General features: G+C 46.6%; 3 protein-coding genes across 11 annotated transcripts in view; 1 reads left to right on the plus strand and 2 right to left on the minus strand.

The window, feature by feature from the left end:
• The window catches only part of LOC129381021 (uncharacterized), a 114459-nt gene that overhangs the window by 28121 nt on the left and 65596 nt on the right, over positions 1-20742 (plus strand). The gene's annotated exons all lie outside the window — the stretch shown is intronic.
• LOC126547924 (DNA excision repair protein ERCC-6-like) lies at positions 159-5992 on the minus strand. The gene is made up of 2 exons (XM_050195981.2): positions 5782-5992; positions 159-3608 (listed from the first exon to the last, which is right to left on the minus strand). Exons 1-2 carry the CDS (start codon positions 5834-5836, stop codon positions 190-192), a joined length of 3474 nt encoding a protein of 1157 aa, XP_050051938.1. The 5' UTR covers positions 5837-5992; the 3' UTR covers positions 159-189.
• The window catches only part of LOC126547932 (ileal sodium/bile acid cotransporter-like), a 245116-nt gene continuing 232600 nt past the window's right edge, over positions 8227-20742 (minus strand). Inside the window, exon 6 of the mRNA XM_050195999.3 lies at positions 8227-8647. Within this exon, the coding sequence (XP_050051956.1) occupies positions 8574-8647 (74 nt within the window). The 3' untranslated portion in view covers positions 8227-8573. The remainder of the gene's footprint in view (positions 8648-20742) is intronic.

Consider the following 20742-nt stretch of genomic DNA (forward strand, 5'->3'; position numbering starts at 1 on the left):
TTTTTAAGAACCACTGCTACTACTTATTGCAAGACATCCACTCAGAATTTTAGAAATGGACAGAAATGAACAAGCATATGGCAGGAAATTTTTGTCATAATTTTGTCTTTAGCATTTACAATTTTTGCAAATTGGGAATAGAAGCTACAGTCAGCAAAGGCAATTGCAAAATAATTTATTACAAGGTATTCAAGGCGTTTCATCACCACTGTCAGTGATCACAAATGGTTTCTTCTTTGAACGTCTGCGAAACACCACATCATCATCAGAACTTAATTCAAAGGCATCCTCTTCATCCTCTGAAGACACAAAATGAACAGAAGTCTGGCTTGAATGTGCAGCTGAGGTTTGTTGCACCTTCAGGGGTGTCACATCCACTTCAGCATATTCTACAGACTTTGCAAGGGCCTCCTGGAAGGGACTTGGTGGCATCTTTTGGCATGATGATGGTGAAAATCGCTGTGGTGAGCCTACAAAAACTGGTGCAATTCGCTTGGGAGGAGTAGACAGTGGTGTACTGTGAAGCCTTGGCTGGCTGACAGATGGCTTGGCAGGAGATGAAACATTGCTTGTTGCCATTCCGGGCAATTGATTTTGCAGTGTGTCAAGATCTTTTTGTGTTGTTCTGGTATCACTGTCACCTTCCTTTTGCAGGACAGATGGAGAAAGCTGAAAGTGCTTTGCCTCTATCTGAATAAAGGATGAATGGCTGGGGGAATTCCACAAACGCTTCTTGATAAGCCTCTTTCCATGTCCCATGGTATGGAAATATTTGCTATGGGTCTCCTTTTTGAGCTTCCCACTGCCTCCATTATCGCTAAAAGAGGATCTACATGCTGACTTTTGAGCACCTTTGTCAAAACTGCCTTGTAGAGTGGCCTTGCTAGTGGGGTTGTCTTCCCTTTCGTCTAAAAAAGAAGACGATTTGCTTTGTTCCGATGTGCTTTGTTTGTCCTGCACTTCAAGCAAAAACTCTGCAGGCGATTCATGCAGTTCTTGAAATGAACGGTCAGCCATTAGATCTTGTTCATCCCCGGTGTGGGGTTCCTTACCTGGCTGTTCAATATTCACAATTTGCACATCACACTTTGCGTCATTTCCAAGCTGATCTTCAGCCTTTGCAAAAACTCTGTTGTCAGCTGTGCTCAAAGCAAGAAAACCTTGCTTCTCTATCTTGGAACTTGCAGTACTGTCCACTTCTTCCAGAGAGTCTGACGACTCTTCATCTGTGTCTATCACAATAGACTCCATATCTTCACTAGATGAAAAGAGCTCTTCCTCAGAATCATCAACTATGATGCTATCACCATTTTCTGAGGTCTGAAAAGTCATGCTAGCCAATGACTTGTTAAGCAAGTCGACACCATCAATGTGGACATCATCATCAGGCACCACCAAAGCCTTGTTCCACTTGGACGACATACCGTCATCTCGGTCGTTGGGCACACCAGGCAACAGATTCCTCTTAGGTGACTGTGCTCGCTGCTCTGTTGGTCGAACTTTCACAGCATTGTTGATGGGCACAGTGTAGAATTCCTTGTTTTTAATCTCCTGTAGTACCATGTCACTTTCTACTGTGATCATATGTTGTGCCATCCTGGCACGCTCCTCTACACGCTCTATTTCTCCAGGCACGAATTCATCTTTCGCATTTTCCCGAGATTCCTCAGAGAACATAAGGTCATGATGACTGACTCCAAAGATGTTCTTCATTTGCAAAAGAGCAATGTGATCTTCAAGAGCAGGGTTCGTGTCTTTGTTCCATGAGTGCATTTGAGAAAGCTGAACCTGTGTGCCAGAGTAGTTGGGGTTTTCAAGAGCAAAAAGTTCCCTTAACTCTTGCTTTGTGAAATAGCGGATGGGGTCTCTTTGTTTCCCCGTTGTTTGCTTTATGATAGAATCTTTAAATATCTGGCGGCGATAGATCTTTTCCTCAACTGTACTGCATGTTATCAAGCGATAAACCACAACATTCTTTTGTTGCCCTATGCGATAAGCACGGTCGACAGCTTGAGCGTCCGTGGCTGGGTTCCAGGATGGGTCATAAATAATGACCCTGTCAGCAGAAGTCAAAGTGAGCCCAACTCCTCCAACCTGAGTCGTAAGTAGAAACACATCAGCATTGTCCTTGCTTTGAAACTGTGTGACTATACGGTCACGTTCACAAAGTTTGCCGATTGTACCATCAAGTCGAGTAACTCTGAAGCTCCTGTGAGTGAGAATTCGATTAATAATGTCCAAGATCTTCCTTGACTGGGAGAAAAGAAGTGTACGATGACCTTCAGCTCTGAGAATTGTCAAAAGCTGCAAAACAAACGTCATCTTTCCAGACTCTTCAAGCAGTTCATCATCTGATACATCACCAATGGACATTGACATTCCTTCTTCCCTTTGAAGAAATTCTTCAATTTCTTCTCTTGTCATGTCATCATACATACCCATTTGAACACATGCTCGCTTTGAAAGAAGTCTCGGATGATCACAAATTTTTTTAAGCACAGTGAGTTGCACAAGGGGCGACTTTTTGGTCATGAGGGTATTGGCTACTTCATCAGACTCAAGGAACTCTCGATATATTTTCTTCTGTAGCTCGGACAGGTATATCCAAATGACAAGGTCATTTTTTGTTGAAGTGAATGTCAGCTTAGGGCGCAAAGAAGCCTCGTCGCCTTCGCTGTTCTCTTTGTTCTCAAGCACTTCTGCCTTTGTTCTCCTCAAAAAGTATGGCTTTATCAAGTTCCGTAGCTGATCTGCTATCGTAGCACCTAAAAGTCTCTCTCCTGTAGTGGCATCTTTTTCACGTGCCCTGTTGATAGGATTCTCATATTGATTCCTAAATGTTGTCGAAGAGCCCACAAGTGCGCCTTGATGTGCAAAGTTGAAGAGTGCCCACAGTTCTTGAAGATTGTTCTGGACGGCTGTACCTGTGAGCACAAGCCGGTGCTTAGCTGGAATCTCGTAGATGGCTTTTGTTGTTTTCGTCTGGTTTTTTATCTTGTGGCCTTCATCAAGAATCAGATAGCACCACACAAACTGTTGGCCATTTTGGGTGCAAAATGCTTCCTTGCTTGTTTGTGCCATGCCATAGCTTGTCAAGAGGACTCCACCACGTCGCTGCACCCTGGCCAAGTTTCTCTCTCGCTCTTTCTTGGACACCGAGTGGTATTCATACACATTGATGCCTGGTGCCCATGCTTCAAATTCTTTTTTCCAGTTGGCAATTAGGGACACAGGCATAATAATTAAGACACTCTTAATCATTTCGCCGTCAAACATGCCTGAAAGAAAGGCAACAACTTGAATAGTTTTGCCCAAGCCCATGTCATCTCCAAGAACACCACCACGCTTGTTTAAGTGCAACCCCCACATCCAGAGCAAGCCCTCTTTTTGGTATGCATAGAGCTTTCGTTCAATGGCTTGATAAAGGAAGAATCCTTTACCGATTTCAACCATGCCAGTGTCACAATCTTCTTGGTCGTCTTCATTCTTCAAAAACTCTCGCATTTTCTCCATCTTGGCACGGAGACGATCGTCAGCCTGGCACTCAACAGCTCTTTCAAAAGCCTGTAGTGCTCCACGGACATTGCCTTCCTTCAGCAGCTTCTTTCCTGAAAGAGTTGATTATGAAACATTTAAATGAACAACAATTTTTAAAGGCTCTGTCTATTCTTACGACAGTCGTGAGAATTTCTGTTTATAATTTCTCATGGCAGTCACCTCCCATTGGCTGCCTAAGAGAATGTGGTGAACTGTCGATAGAATATAAACGTTCTTAGTTTGCATGAGCCGAGATCGCGCCCAGCTCTAAAAAGAGCCCCTTGTGTGCACCTTTTCATTTTATGGCTGGCCCACGGGCACAGCACTTTACGCCTGATAATTCAGCCACTATCACTTATAAAGGGTGCTTCAGCTTCCATAGGAAATTAGACAGAAATTCTTGCAAGGTTCTGACTGGTGTGTTGCAGAAGTCTGTTGCCAGACCCCAGGGCATTGGCAAACAAAGCCTCAGGAGAGTACCCGAGAAAATAAAGCAGGCAGCGCCAAAACTCCAGAGCACCTAAGGGGCAACGGGGGTATCAAAGCTGGACCCAGGGAGATCCACAGACTAGGGCTGCTGAGGCAGGAGCAAGCGGGTGGGGGCGGGGGGGTTTCGCATACAATATACACCACCAGCATCTGGAGGATTCGGCAAGCTCCTAACCTACAGACAAGTCCAAGTTCCAGCTTTGGTGTCCAGGAAATGCCAAAGCGGCACATTTTTTTTTTTAATACTCATAATTGTGAGAAAATACAAGATTGTTCCTTGAGTTCTTGCCTTCTGCAGTAGAAATTATGGCACTGAAATTAGCATAAGTAATAAATAAAAATTATCTTTAAGAAGTCAGAAAGAAAACCCCCAAAAATAATTCATTGCTTGAAAATGAGGCTCTTGTAGTAGTCCTCATGGGCCCCCATGCAGGCGTCGCTGCAGCTTGTGCACTGAATTCATACAGAACATCCACAACTTGCATACCAAGCACTGCCAGTGTGATTTGGTGCAGGTCCTGCGGATGGCAAAACACCGTTTCTTAATGTGCATGTTAATGAATAGGTGTTTTTGCATTTGTTTTCTTTAGCCTTCGTCAATTTCTACTTTTCTCAGTGAGCAAGACTTCAGAACTCCTGGTGCTCACCTCTGCATTATTTGCTTTACCTTTTATTATTGTTGGCACCAGAGAAACTTCATGGAAGTTTTTATCACTTTCTGTAATTATTGGGTTTTACGTGCCAAAACCACAATATGATCACGAGGCAAGCCGTAGTGGGGGACTCTAATATGGGCAACCTGGGATTCTTTAACGTGTACCTAAATCTAAGTACACGGGCGTTTTTGCATTTCGTCCTCATCGAAATGCGACTTTGAGTAGGCTCAACATGCTTTCCCGAACGCCTCTACGACGCACGAAAAACTTTAATCTTAGTTCAAATAAAGCGGTTCCGCTGATGGACGTTCAAGTGCTCGTTGCATGCTATTTTCGGCGAAAACAGCATTGTATGTCTTTTTCTTGTAAGCCTGGATTGTCTTAGACAAAAATAGGGAAAGTATATGGAGGGGCAACCAGCAATTAATGAGCTCCATAAAAAGGATATTAGGGATCACGAAACCTTTCATGGCGCATTTTGCCCGTCTTAAAGAAAAGCAGGAACTTTCGTTGACTGATAAGACAAAAACAGTACTGGGACTGCAGTGTACTCGCTCGAAATATTGAGCTGATTTCTCGCTATGTATAGGGGGCCACTAGAATAAAGAAACATAAATCGCGGACACTCAGACCGTGTAAGCGATCTTTCGCGCGACGGCGAGGCAACGACAAGCAACGCAATGGAGATGACTGCCCCCATCCACTCATCGCCTACAAGCCGAACCCCATGCGAGCGACTACTTCGAGCGACGTCTCCTCGGTGTTGTCAGTATCTCTTATGTCAATTGCCCAATCACGAGATTTCTAGTAAAGCAAATTGGATATGTAGGCACATCTGTACGCAAAATATCAAGCCACTTAGATGGCGCAGTTAGAATATAGGGAGCGGTAAGTTCAAAATGACGCGTTTTGTCCCGTCTCACCCAACATTCGCAAATTCTGACTTGTCTCGTAGCCTGGCAGCTCGATTTACGCACTTATGAAACGCCAGTCAGGTTCTTCAGACGCGACGTTTGGGACAATGTACGCGACGAAAGAAAGCGCCCCGGGACTTCGGCAACACCAGTCAGAACCTTGCTACAACATCTATGTTACTTACCTTCCGACTTGTGAAGCTTGAAAAGCGAGCCGGTTTCGCCAGCGGAAGCCATCATTTAGCTGCACCAGGTGGTAATGTCAGCAAGATTTTGCTGCACAAGCTTTGACCTGCATATCTTCGGCGAGCGTTTTCAGTGTATTCACACCAACCGCCAGTCCGCTGCACGGGCCAGCGCCGGTCCGCGCGGTCCGAGCTTGCGCGCGCTTTTCGCCGCCGCTAGGTGAAAGCAGTGAAGGCGATAGCGATGATGAATGTGCGCCTCGTAACAGGGCAACGGATCACGAATCGCTTTTACCCTTCAAAATGGTGCTTTATTTAAATATATTTTATGTTTTGATAATTTAGGAATCTGTAGACATTCAACATTGTGGTGCAGAAAAAATTACGTCTCCATCTTACACAAGCCTGTAGACATAGAGTTTCTCACTATGTAATGTAGTGAGAAACTCTATGCCTGTAGATGACATCACACATAGAGTTTCTCACTATAACACCTAGAGGGTAATCTGGCGCCACCGTCTATGGGAGTTTCTTAAGGGGGCACCGTGCCGTCATGGGAATGACGGTATATGTGTCTGCGAGGCTCGTGTTGGCTGATGTTGTAAGAGGCTTCGTCTAAAACGTGGATATGGCTATGCAAATAACGCGTTCTCAAAGAAAAATCTTCATAAAATGTTTCCATTCACGCATATTACATCTTTACTCACCCACGATGCATGACCAAGCGAAGAAAAGCAAGAACAGACGACGAACTGTTTCAAAGCGAGCGCGAACCTTGTCGTCTGTCCTCCAACTTTAGCGGCCCGCTGATACTTTTTACGCAACATGTAGTCGTACACACAATAACAAGTTCTCATAGTTAAACAAAACATGTTTTCGAGTAATAATAAAGCTAAAGCAGCTTTTCACGTGCTGTTCTAATAGAAAATGAATCACTGTGACAGACGGAACGGTACTTGCCAAGCGCGTCTTCAAGGTGTCCTGTCTCTACGAGAACGATGCCAATCCGAATCCACAATATACCGGCATTCCCATGCATACCACAGCGCAGCAGCGCCAGATTTCCCTCTAGATAATGTAGTGAGAAACTCTATGTATATATATATATATATATATATGTATATATATATATATATATATATATATATATATATATATATATATATATATATATATATATATATATATTTATATATATATATGTATATATATATATATATATATATATATATATATATATATATATATTTATATATATATATATGTATATATATATTGCGTGTGAGCGTTCGCTATAGGGCCCACAATGTTGTTAGAAGCCATTGCTCGGTGCTACCTAGTGTGAAGGTATATCACAAAGTAAAAAAAATAAAAAGTAGTTTCCGGTCCCATTGCGTGCATGTTTTCCGGCATTCCTGCGTGCTTGCATGCATGGCAAGGACACGGCAAAAGACTTCTGCGCTTGCCGACGCGCACTTCGTCTTTGATCGCGAGCAGCTAGCGATCTCTTAAACCCCCAGTATAAAAGCAGGCGCGCACTAATCAGTGGTTATACAGTAAGCGCACGGCAATAAGCACGTCTGCGCTAGCCGACGCCTTTTAGCGCGAGCAGTGAGCGCCCTGTTGTAGCCCAGTGGAAAAGCAGGCGCACGCCACTATGTGCTGGAAATGCGAGCGCAAGCACGTAGCGAGCCGCGCCAATCCAATGCAGAAGACTGAGGAGGATGGGGAGCGCGGCGCCAACTTGCGGCACTAGTAGACTAAGCTCACTGTTGCGTTACAGTGCTCCGTGAGGTTGCATATTAAGAGTCCGTGAGCTGCTGCTATGTCTTCAAGCGTAATAGTTGCTGGCCTGGCCCTTGCTGCTGTGGGTTTCACAGGTCGTGCGCTACTACGCTCATCGAGAGCGTGGTCGAAGACATTGCAAGAGAGCTTGAAGAACTTGCCAACCGCCGAATCTTTTGCGGGTTCGAAATACTACAGGGGTGGGTTTGAGATGAAGATGAGCAAACGAGAAGCTGGCCTTATCCTTGGCGTGAGCCCGTCTGCGAGCAAGTCGAAGCTGAAAGACGCGCACAAGAGGATCATGCTACTCAACCATCCGGATCGTGGAGGCTCTCCTTACCTGGCTGCGAAGATCAATGAAGCGAAGGACTTACTTGAGAGCGGCAAGTCAAAATAGCTGCAACATTGCGTCGCAGTTGCGCAGGTTGAGTGATGGACCGTAGTATATTTTTTTCCCTGCGAGTGATGTAGACGCTTGAGCAGACGGAAGACCAGTCAGCTTTGATTGGGATTGTGTTACGAACTTTATTAAGTGCCTTTGGTACTTAAATGTAAGCTTCTGTAATTGAATTTCGGGAGAAAATCGAGTCATCAAAAGTAGATCAAGCCACATCAGTACATTGGCTATGGTGTGTGTAAATTAAAACATATTCCCTTACGCAGTCTTTGGCACGTGTTTATTCATTTTCAGCGCACATACGAATTTTCAATGTCACGATGTGGCTCAGGTGTTTTGCTGTAAGACGTTACATGCTGCAAGCATTTATAAAGCTCAGAGTGACACAAGCCAAAGCAATACTGAAATCATGATGGGCATCACCAAAAATGACATTTCACATTTATGTACATCGTTGGTATTGTGCACCAGTGCATTTTTGTGCAGCTCCGTTTAGGTCAGTAACGCAAATTTGTAGACCACCAGCATTGCTTGTTGAGGGGTGACCAATAAAACAGCAGTCTTTCCAAACATAGTAAGTGCACACTGAAGTCCACTTGTGAAAGCTATATCATCCCTGAAATGCTGCATTGAAAACACCATGGCTTGGGACTTGCACAGTGGACAGCTGCATCTTTTCGTTATCTGAAAACAGATTTGAAAGTATCAGTTGGAGGGATGCATGAACCAATTACTGCAATTCTTGTGAGGATCTGCCACATAAGATGCTCTAGTGCAGCATTATTGGCAACATGTCGAAGTTTTTGTGAACAGGATTATAATGCATCTATTGTTAGGCTCAGTTGTGCCTTTTTCAATTCGGTGCGAGGCCATTTGGGAGAAAAGCGTGTACTGTGATGTGTGGCAGTAACTGGGTAAGGTTCCACTTGTTATGTTCCTTTCTACAGGTGTTCCTCGGCACCACTGATGGTTTTCACCAGTGCTCATCATGATCATCATCACCCTATTCATGTCCACTGCAGGATGAATGCTTCGTCCAACGATGTCCAAATGCCCCTGTCGTGTGCTTCCTGACCCTATCTCATGCCTGCGAAGTTCATAACTTCATTAGACACTCAGTTCTCTGCCTTCCTCGACTGCATTTCCCACGTTTTGGCACCCATTTTTCAAATCTAATAGACCACCGGTTATCTGCCCTACGCATTACATGGCATGCTCAACTCCATTTCTTCCTCTTACTGTCGACTAGAGTATTGACTACCTCCGTTTGCTCTCTAATCCACAGTTAGAGAGCAAAGCCACAAAATTTATATATACATTATTTCTTTGTTCATAGTAGAGGCACTGTTCTCACTCCCATGAGACTGCTGGGAAATATGGCAAAAGTTGAGTTAATCTAGACAATGTTGCCCCCATTAGTCACTTAAGTGCCAGTAGCAACATCATCATGAGTGAGGAAGACAATCACACTTGCTGCTCATCTTTCAAAAAGTCATTAATAGAAAGATGAGTGCATAAGCTCAATTTATACTTAGTTGTTCAACAGCTTTGTGGGTGTAACGAAATAGTGGGCTTGGATATGTGCTTGTAAACAAGACAGATTGCTCCGAATGTACAGAATGCCATTGCCACAGAAACATGGTGCTTCCAGCAAAATGCAAGAATGACCATGTACTGAGACATGCATTTTCCGAATTGACTTTAAATTATGGACTGAATTGCAAACATACTATGCGTAATGGGCATCCAGTGAACAAGTGAAACTGAACCACCATGGAGCACGTTTATGAGCAGCAAAACTAATTGCCACCTAGTTCACAGACTGTCAATCTGGTCCACATGCAAATTCACCTCTTTAGAGGCCACAGAATTTGTGCATAGTTTGTCAGCCTGCCCAGTTAGCCCATGCATTTGTAGGCACACGAGCCAAGTATGGTTCCTCTTTTCTCAACCGAGAACCTACAATGTTGCTCGGAACATTTTACTGCTTTTCAAACTCTGGTGTTGTTTATTCAGCTGAAAAATGTTGTTCACCAATGGACAAAATGAAGGCCAAAGTTTTCCTTTTTGACTTTCTTGTCAAAATTGGAGCATGTATGTCAATGATGTCGTAGCGTTCAAAGCATTTTCACATCTTCACATTGTTTTTGTGCCGTGAAAGTTATAAAAACTAACAAATTTGTTTTTAGCTCCTTTATAAAGTACAAGGTAATCCTGATATGTCAATAACCCTTAAAGATGTCCGAGTAGATGCTATACTATAATGTATATATATATATATATATATATATATATATATATTTGCACAAATATAATGCGTGCCTATTACAAAAATTTTAGGCCTCAAAATGCACCTCGTGTTTTATTTGGGTTCATAACATAAATATAACATGCCTTTTTTTTTCTCTAGCACTGGTACTATGCCTTGCACAAGAGCACGCAAGCTGTGTGTGGCCAATGCACATTTTGTGCCGTCTTTCTTCACCTGATGTAAAATGCTGTTAGTGCCACGTCAATATATTAATTGCAGCCTTGATCAAGATGATCAGCGCTGTTGTGCAGGTGCATCAAGCGAGAGGTCTTCAATGTCGCACAGTGGATTACCGTGCAGTGTGTGAAAGGCTTTGCCGTGTTCAATTGTGCCACAGGTGTTTGTGAAGTGCTGCTTGCCAATAACATTGGTGGCATGGAGGATGACACGTTCTCGCTGGCAGTAACAAAGATGTCAGCAGTGACAGTGAATAAATTGTGCCTGCACTTGTGCTTTCACATTACTTTGCTAGGGCAGTTCGCAGTTACGATGAAGTCCTATAGGCATCCGCCTTTATGCGTCTTTTTCTGTTTCATTGCAGCATCATGTAGCATTATAATCCTGATATATCTATTTGTTCTTTTCCTGAGATACCAAAAGTACCTCCTCGAGTTACATTTGTGGTTACGCTTTTATGTGCAAACACATATATACAATTGAAATATGTAAAAGTTATATATGCTGAATAAATGATTAGTGAATCATTAATTACATAATTTATGACGCCTGCCAGCATAAATCATATTGTGAAAAAAAAAAAAACTTGAATATTTCTTTTTTCTGAAATTATCATTACGAATGCTTGCTGTATGACAATGTGTTTTTATCTCCAATGAGGCCATTGTTGTGTTTGAATTTAAAGTGTGTTTTGTGGTATTTATCATGTAGCCAGTGATGGTAGCTTGAAGTGCTGTACAGGGTGTCCCACATAACTTGAGCCAAGAATTTGAAAATGAAAGGCATGTCGTAAGCGAATTGAACCGAACGCATACTATTCGCACTAGCCTATAGTAACTCAGCCAATTATTTGTTTTCACCATAACGCACTAATTAAGTGTAATTACCCAACTTTTCAGTTATTGGCTGAGGACCCCAAGTATAATGCACAGATTTGTAGAGCACCCTCAGAAACCACCGATCGAGTAGTTTCCTTTACTATACGTCTCACTTAGTCATTTTTTCTGGGTTGCAAAGAAAGCCCGCGAAATATGAAAGAAAGCCACGTGACAGAGCACTTGCGCAGTGGTATCATGCCGCTCTCAAGCGTGCGTTGTGCGTTTGGTGAACAAGGTCGGCTCGGGTCGGATGACGGCGAAAATGCATGCTGCTGGTCGAGCGCTGTCGATGAGATAAAGAACGCCCTGCTGCTTCCTCATGGCCAGTCACGATGCAGCCGGCCTTGTTGAGTCAATAATTAAAAATGTTTGGTAATTAAACTTAATTAGGGAGTTATGGGGCAAAAGAATTGTCTGAGTTACTGTAGGCTACTGCAAATAGTATGCGTTCGGTTCAATTCGCTTCCGACGCGCCTTTCATATTTCAATTCCTGGCTCAAGTTATGTGGGACATCCTGTATGTGATAATGTATGCGTCTGTACTCTCTTTATGCCCGTATCACCGTTCATTCCAGAGTAATCGCTGGTGCCCGCATACATTAGAGAATCGGCTGCGCTGGTTAGGTCACTTGCGCAATTTGGGGTGCTATTCTCTACACGCATGGCGGTTGCACGGCCGCCATTATCCGCCATGTTGACTCTCTGATTGGCTGTGGCGAGCTCACGTGCCTTGAAATTTGAGCCGGGAAACGGAAGTTTTGCGAAATGTCATTTTGCGTTTTCATCAAGATGACGAAACGTGACGTGGAGCTGCAAATTTTGTGGACTAATACATTTGTTTGGTCCTTGGCAGATATATTGTGATGTTAGCGCTTCAAAAAGAATGTGAGCGGTAGCGGGCAGAAGCCAGTGCAATGCATCTGCAATTGCGCGAATATGTGGTGGCGATCCAACATATGTGCCATGCCAGCTTGCCGATTGGCTGAAGGAATATCTAGTGAGGAGCGTCACAGGAATGGCTGTTTCGTAAACGTCATTTTGACGATGCGTGACGTTGCGCTGGGCCGCCATTGCTGAAATTTTCCGCCATAATTTTTGCTGCGATGAGCCGCGCGAATTATGCTAATGAGCAGCCATATGCAATGACAGCCGAGAGGAATGCGTATCGCCATATTTTCCCCGCCGTTTGGCGCCACGAAAATATATTGTTCATAACGCGTGCTCATAGTATTTGCATCGCTCTCGGGTAGTGTTGGCATTTGTGTTTGGGGCCATCATTTTTTAAAAGAACGCGTTTATACGAAATAATATTGGTTGAACATAGCAAACTTTCGGCATTGTTGTCCAGTTTTTCACTGCTGCATTTGTATTGTAATCAAGATTAATGCCGTTTGGCACAATCAAAAGTTATGACAACGGCTTCCTTCTAATTTATAAAAAGAAATGTACGCAAGGCGGCGCCTTGAAGTTTCCTCCCGCACCAGCGAAATGAACAAGAAATGGCAGCGCCGGCGCTTGCGTCGCGCTAGTGGATATCTCTGGCGCGCGCAACGCTATCGGTGATATTCGGCCGTTTCTCAGCCAGCCGAGTCGGGCTGAGTCACTTGCGTTCCACGAGATAGCGATAACGTGGCCTAGAACGTGCGCGCATCACCACTGGTAGGTCGCGTATGTTGTCTCAAGCAAGAAAAGCGCGTTGGCACCAACATGCGATGACTCATTCCATTTTCCGTGGACACGCATCCTATCTATTGAAGTAGACGACGAAAGCGAGAAGCCTTTTCGACGGAATAATCATATGCCTTGAGATAGCTGCTTTGTTTTTACTGCGGAGGAAAACTGTTTTGCTTTACTGATAACGCTACATTCAGTGCCTTCATTTCAGTTTCTTAGGCAAAACCTCAAGTTGGCGCATGGAGGAAGGAAACTGAGGAGAGGCCCTTGCGCCTACGTCACGCACCGAAGAAGATGGCGGAATGTCCAGAATAGCACCCTTGATTAGGCGAGACCACGGAGGAAGGAAACTAAGGAGAGGCCCTGACGTCACACTTTGTGAAGCAAAAGTGAAGCCGGAATTTGGCGTTGCTCATGGCGATGCTCCGCCTTTTGGGCCACCCTCCTCTCTTGTTTACATCTTTCGCGAAACCACGCCGCGCTGCGCGTGGTGTCGCGCGCGGAGCGTGCGCGCTCGCGCAACATCTGGCAGAGCACGGTGCAGGTAACACAGCGCAACAAGACACCGTGACTAACGCAAACCCGCCCACTCAGCGCCTTTGCCACGGCCCGAAACCTACCAGCAACACGTGTGAGCGCTCAAAACCATAACAACGCCGCCATTGTGGCCCAAAAGGCGTGGCCATACAACAAAAAAAAATAAAAAAGCAAAAAAAAAATGAGAACCTACTACGTCATTTCCGCCACACTTTTCTCCTAGCGCGCGGAGGGGGTAGGGCACGGAGGAAGGAAACTAAGGAGAGGCCCTGACGTCACTCTTTGTGAAGCAAAAGTGAAGCCGGAAGTTGGCGTTGCTCATGGCGATGCTCCGTCTTTTGTGCCACCCTCCTCTCTTGTTTACATCTTTCGCGAAACCACGCCGCGCTGCGCGTGGTTTCGCACGCGGAGCGCGCGCGCTCGCGCAACATCCGGCAGAGCACGGTGCAGGTAACACAGCGCAACAAGACACGGTGACTAACGCAAACCCGCCCACACAGCGCCTTTGCCACGGCACGAAACCTACCAGAGCAACACGTGTGCGCGCTCAAAAAATCAGAACAACGCCGCCATTGTGGCCCAAAAGGCGTGGCCATGCAGCAAAAAAAATTAAAAAGCAGCAAAAGAAATGAGAACCTATACGTCATTTCCGCCACACTTTTCTCCTAGCGCGCGGAGGGGGTAGGGCCTCTCCTTAGTTTCCTTCCTCCGTGGGGTAGGGCCTCTCCTTAGTTTCCTTCCTCCGTGGGCGAGACCATGGGCGAGACTCTTTGGGTAATAGCCTCGTGCGCGACCGACGGCGGCGCTGCGAACGGCGCTCCAACGACGTCGGACGGGGGACTCGCCTTCGTCGTCTGCTACACTCTCGCTAATAGCGTCCTCGATCACCTTGCCCCGGGGTTGCCCCGAAACCAGAATGGTGCGCTTTGCCCCGCCGTGGTGCCGCACTGCGGAGGGTCAACATTGAGGACAAAACTGCACCCTGTGCAGGGTGCTTGCATGCAGCGCTACTTTGCCCCTGGCGCGCAAAACGTGCGCGCGCATATTTTATTGTTTGCAGATGCTGAGCATCTGCGGCAAGCGCTCGAACCTTGTCAAACTGCGTGCTCCGACATACCTGGTTGCAAGCAAACACCAATGGATTTTATAATTAATCCTGACGACCCGTTCAATGAACCTGTCCACTTTCGGGCGCTCTTCACCACACTGTTTTTGGACGAGGTCGAGCAGCATGTCGTCTTCGCTGTCAGACGAACGTGAAGAATGCTCATCGATTGCGGCAACTAGCAGCGCTTCCTTTCTCATTGCCGACAAATCCACTAGCTAACTCCGTCAACTCCGTTGCAACGTACCGCAGCTATCGGGCCAGAGCGTGCGCGGTTCTGCAGTTGGCTTTACGCGCGCACGTCGCGCGTCCCGCAGTGCTTGCTGGGATTGCACTCCGGCGCACCGCCGATTTTCTCGGTGCGAGACGGGGCAACGGAAAACCGCTCCAACAGGGTGCGCTTCCGGTGATCGAGGATGGTCAGTGCGCACCGGTGCGGTTGATCGAAGATGAAAGTGCGCACCAAGGCGCCCCGGTGCGCACCGGTGCGGGTGATCGAGGACGCTATAAAATAGCTCTAATTTTACGGCTTGCTCGCGCTCTGATTGCATGCTGGCTTAGCACGGCGCTCTCCTATTACTATCTGTATTTTTTTGCAACTGTTAGATCTATATATGCCAGTACTAGGAGGACAACAAACGTTATATATTTAATGTATCTTCTATGTAACCACCCGATGTAGCTCAGTGGTTATGGCGTTGCGCTGCCAAGTTCGAAGTCGCTGATTCGACACCGGCCGCATTTCAGTGGTGGCAAAACACTCGCGTATATTTAGAAGTACGTTAAAGAAACCCATGTGGTCAAAATTATCCTGCAGTTCTCCACTACGGCGTGCCTAATAATTATATGGTGGTTTCGCCACATAAAATGTTAGAATTCTTTTTTATGTAAAGAAATTTCGTATAACCGCAGCCCTCGCCGGCAGGGACAGTCATAAAATGTGTGACTCAGTCATAAAACATCGCGCCGAGCTACTAAATGAGAGATAGCCTACGCACGTTTGGAAATGAAGCCCTATCCCAGGGCTCATTCGTGCGTCGGTTAAGCGGCACTGTAGTTGAATACAAACTTTAGATTTCGCACATAATTCTAGCCACTTTGTGTTGCAAACATCAAACTTTTTCCGACAAGAAAAATATCGTAATTTTACTGACAAGCGGTTTATGTCGAACATTAGATGCACCACGATCTATCACGTTTTGCAATCGTCAAGCATGCTTTACACTATTTTCTTGCAACTAACTCGCATTACCACTTTCTAACGCAAAAATTTTATGCCTTTAGGTTAGCATAAGACTATTTCTGTTCAATGCACTTTCAGACTGCACGCAGCGACTCTGAAAACATCACTTTATCAGCGTTATACAAATAGGTTGTAAAGAGCTACAAAACGACGGAAAGCCTTTGAACATCTTATTGTACCTTTGTGCGTGTGTTTAGCGCTACAGCTACTTGTTCGGTCTAGTACCAGCAAAACTAAGCTTCTCAATTTTCTTGTTATAGTTCTAAATACGTATGACGCGTTTACAGAACAATATAATTTGAGAACGCTGGTCTAAGCACAGGTTGCCGCTTGTTTTTCTTACGCAATAATCACTAATTCTGATCGATGAACGAACCTCACCCGTGCAATGTGCTCGCTACCCATGGCAGGATCAAAGAAAGGGTTGCGCTGAGTTGACTAACATGCAGAGTTGAGCTGTGTTACGGTGAAGGTGACCAATAGTAAATGAAATCGTCTTGCGAAGGTCAGCACTGCAGCACGAGACTGCATAACTTTGTTTTCCCCACTAATTTTGTCTGCCCTCGCATCAGACGTTCCTGACCGCATTTTGCTGCAATGCCGCTAAAGCAGTGCACGCATTAAGGCGCCACAGAGACCACATAGTTCCCTAAGAATGACATCAAACTGTTCGACGAACCTGCCGACTCGCATTTCAAATACTCGAGCAGAGCGCCTTGGGCGAATGTTTCAAGTTGCCTTCATGTAGCGAACGCACACGCGGCAGCGGAGTCACCCCCACTGACGTCACAGGCAAGAGGGCGCCACTCAGAGATCTCGAGGCGTCAACCGGTCAGCAGTCGAGATAAGAAAGAGACGTTTAGAGTATTGGTGGGAAAAAAAAAAAGCAGGGAAGAGATTGATACAATCGGGTCTCTCACAGTCATGGCCAGCGGTACGAAGTAGATGTTGAAGGGGGAAAAATATTAAGGCGATGTATACAAAAATGCTAGGTAAAAAACATGTACAGCATACCTGACTAAATCAAGCAGGCTAGGTGACTTTCTCATCGCCCCGTTTCAAAGGGGATGTCATTAAAACATCATTGTCAATATCGGGGTGAATTGAATCGGTGATAATATTAAAGGAATATTGAATACAGTATGTATGCGCGCGTATCTTGCGCTGAGCGACAAATTGATAAGAGTGACAGTCCGGTGAAAAATGATCACCATCACAAAGCAAAACAATGTGTGCGTGATAAGTAATGTACGGACATAATTTAAATGCATATAGATTGAACTATACACACCTTGGTGAGCTTGCGGTCAAGCAAAAATTTTGACTGACACCAATTACAAGTAAATATTATTTTCAATTGAATTGACTTATGGGGTTATACGAGCCAAAACCACCATTTGATTATGAGGCACGCCGTAGTGGGGAACTCCGGGTTGATTGCGTTCGCTTGGCGAACGCAGCGAAATACCTCAGGATCCGCAACATTTCCGTAGGAGAACAAACGTTTGAGTCCACTGCATATAGGACGGCGTCGCGCGAAACGTGCAAAGGCGTTATAAGAGTCCCGCTCGATGGGACGCAGGACTCCATAAACCGCAAGATCGTCAACCACGCAACCCGCTCGCACTGGCGGCAAAGAGAATCGAGGAAGCTGGCACGGTCATCATCGCCTTCGACGGCTTTCGAGTCCCGAACTATGTCAGATACGACAACGCCCTAATCAAGTGTTCTCTTTACCGCAAGCAGATCGCCATGTGCCACGTGTGCGGCAAACTCGGCCATCGTGCCGACGTATGCCCCTCGCCTGACGATGCCATTTGCAAAGGCTGTGGACTAGCTAACCCTAAAGCCTGTTTCACATGTAAGCGAAAATGCTCGCGAATCCTACCGCCGCGCCGCAGAAATCTGTTTCGAGCGGCGGCGGCGGCACTAGCGGCGGGAGCGGCGAGGTTCGGGCAAGTTGGAATTTCATCGCTGCGGCAGAGCGGCAGCACCGCTTCCGAACGGCCTCGACACGTGACCAGTGGTGGACTAGTGCGGGAAAGCCTGCGCATAGGACGATGTTTGTTTACTTGCTACACGGGGTACGGGCAACATGCCCAGAGAGCTTTTCAACGAATTGTTAATTGCTAAGCGCAGGATATGTATTTATAAAATAAAAATTTGATAGGCAGGGACAAAGCAATGCTTATGTTGGTAGTCGCAAACTACCGAAACTGGCTGAAAGTCCCATGTTTTTTGCCAGCAACATTTCTATTCGCAGCGGCGGAAAACGCGCGGCGGCAATGCATGTGAAACGAAACCTCGCGAAAAGCTTCGCAGCGCCGTGCAGCTGTTAACTCCATTCGCTCAATCGCTTGCATGTGAAACAGGCTTAACGCAGACCATGTGTGCACCTCGATCAAGCGTGCGTTCTGCTAGGGAAATCACGTCACGGCCAGCAAGGAATGCACGAACCGCTTCCAACTCCCCTACGTCGTCCGAAAACGAGCTGAAAGAAGAACCGCAGCGAACGCAAGCAAAAGCACCATGAGATCAGGACCAATCGCCCTGAGTCAGCAAGACTTCCCGCCGCTCAAGAACGGCGAGAGTAGCGCCATCAACGACAACGTGGCCGCCGCCAACGCAGATGCTCGCTTGTCCGGCGAGCGGGGGCGCTCGAGATCGAGGAACCGCGGCCGCCCGTCGTCACGGTCCGGAGGGCGCTCCAGCAACCCGTGCCAGAGATCCACGTCAAGGATACGATTCGCCCCCAGCCCACGAGTTGGCGGTGATGACCGGTTGACGTGGGCCCAACGAGCTCAGCAGCAGCACCAAGAGCAGACCGTCAGCCAGGTGAGTCCGACGGCACGGCCAGAGCAAGTAGAAATAGCAAATACGATTAAAAGAGCAGAACATGAAAACAAAGAGTTAAGGCAAACAATCACACAACTTGCCGAGGAAATCAGACAACTCAAAACGCCGCCAACGCCACCACCCTCCGACTAATCAAACCGAAACCACATCAGAACCAATGGTAGTGGAGGTACCGGTCGCGGAATCCACGCGCAATCCGCATGAGAGAAAAGCCGTGACAAACACATCTCTCGAGCTCGGACAGCGACATTAAGGAAATCAAGGAACTGCTCGGCGGGATTGCAACTATATACCGTCGCGTCACTGAAGGAAGCGCAAGACAAACTTGCGACTACAGTAGGGACCCTCAAGGAAGGTTACGACAGGATAACGCTACAAATTAACCACATGATGGAAACGATCTACAGCCACGGGGCAAGGCTCAACGCGCTAGAAATGGCAGACCACCCGTCTGTGATGTCACAATCTACTATCACCAAGCTACCTCGGGCGTTGTCGCTCGAGACAAAGCAACAACGTGGCCTCACAAAGGCCACCCAACGCCAACAACGATGGCCGCGCAAACTGAACCGTTTCACCTTTGGCAATGGAATTGTAGGGGCTACGTGCGCAAGAAGGCCCCCCTGCAACAATACATTCGAGCCAAAAAAGACAAACCTCAAGTCATTCTCCTACAAGAGACAAATACCGCTACACCCTCGCTATCCGACTATGACTTGACCGCTACGACACTTCAACACAAATGCAGAGGTATCGCCACGTTGGTCAGCAACAAGCTAGCCCACACGACACACAACATTAATCACGACCGCAGCAACTGCGAATTCATTCTCACGGAAGTCTTTCCTAGAGCCAAGAACGCCAAGAACATATTCATCCTAAACGTTTACAGCAGCCCCAAGCACAGAGCACAAAAATTTAGGCAAATACTCCAGCTCGCCCGCAACCGTGCCGGTGACAACTCCATGACCGTGGCCGGGAACTTCAACGTCCTTAACATGGCCTGGGGATACGTCGCCAGCAGGGCCAAGGGCAAGGACTTACTAAACGACGCGGATGGACTTGACCTAACGCTCATCACGAACGCCGCATACCCCACAAGAGCGGGTAACTCGGTCAACCGCGACACAACGCCGGATATCACTTTCGTCCGCAACGTTCCAAACTATCAGTGGAACAACCTCTTCGAGGATCTGGGCAGCGATCGTTACATTGTTGAGATAACGATTGACACCCCATTCAGAGAACCCAGAAAAATGACGTACGTCGACTGCGACAAGTTCCGCGAGTTAAGACACGAACGCCGAACAGGCAAAGAATCAATGGAACAATGGACGTCGCAACTAAAGGCCGACATTAAGGCGGCCACGAAGGAAATAGGGACAGATCTCCCCGTTCAAAGCATGGACAGCCGACTGGCTCACATGCTCGAAGCCAAACAATCGCTCACCAGGGGATGGAAAGAACAAAGACAACCGAAGGCTGAGTAAAACAATTTCTTCCCTCAACCGGCTGATTGCAGAATATTGCACGCAACTATCTAACCAGCAATGGAACGAAGTGTGTGACGCCGCGGACGGCCACATCAACAGCGGGACGACGTGGCACCTGCTCAAACAGAACCAGAACCAAAGCGGACCAGGGTCGCACGCTGAACAGGATCATGCACGAAGAACTAAAGATTACCACGGAAAATGACCTCATTGACCTTCTCGCCGACAAGTATCTCCCGCTGGCCAAAAATGCTAGAGGCACGACCGCCGAAGCATATCGTGGCAAGGCCAACCCAGAGCTAGATCGGGACTTCTCAAGCGAAGAGATACGCACGGCGCTTCAGAACCTAAACAGCAAGTCAGCGCCAGGGCCGGACGGCGTAACTAACAAGGCACTTAGAAACCTAGATGTCACCTCCATCGAAACCCTCACAGAGGGAATCAACAAAATCTGGAGGAACGGAGCACCACCCGAAGACTGGAAAACGGCCCTCATCGTGCTCAT

Source organism: Dermacentor andersoni, chromosome 1, assembly GCF_023375885.2.
Source record: "Dermacentor andersoni chromosome 1, qqDerAnde1_hic_scaffold, whole genome shotgun sequence".
In the NCBI taxonomy this organism is placed as follows: Eukaryota; Metazoa; Arthropoda; class Arachnida; order Ixodida; family Ixodidae; genus Dermacentor; species Dermacentor andersoni.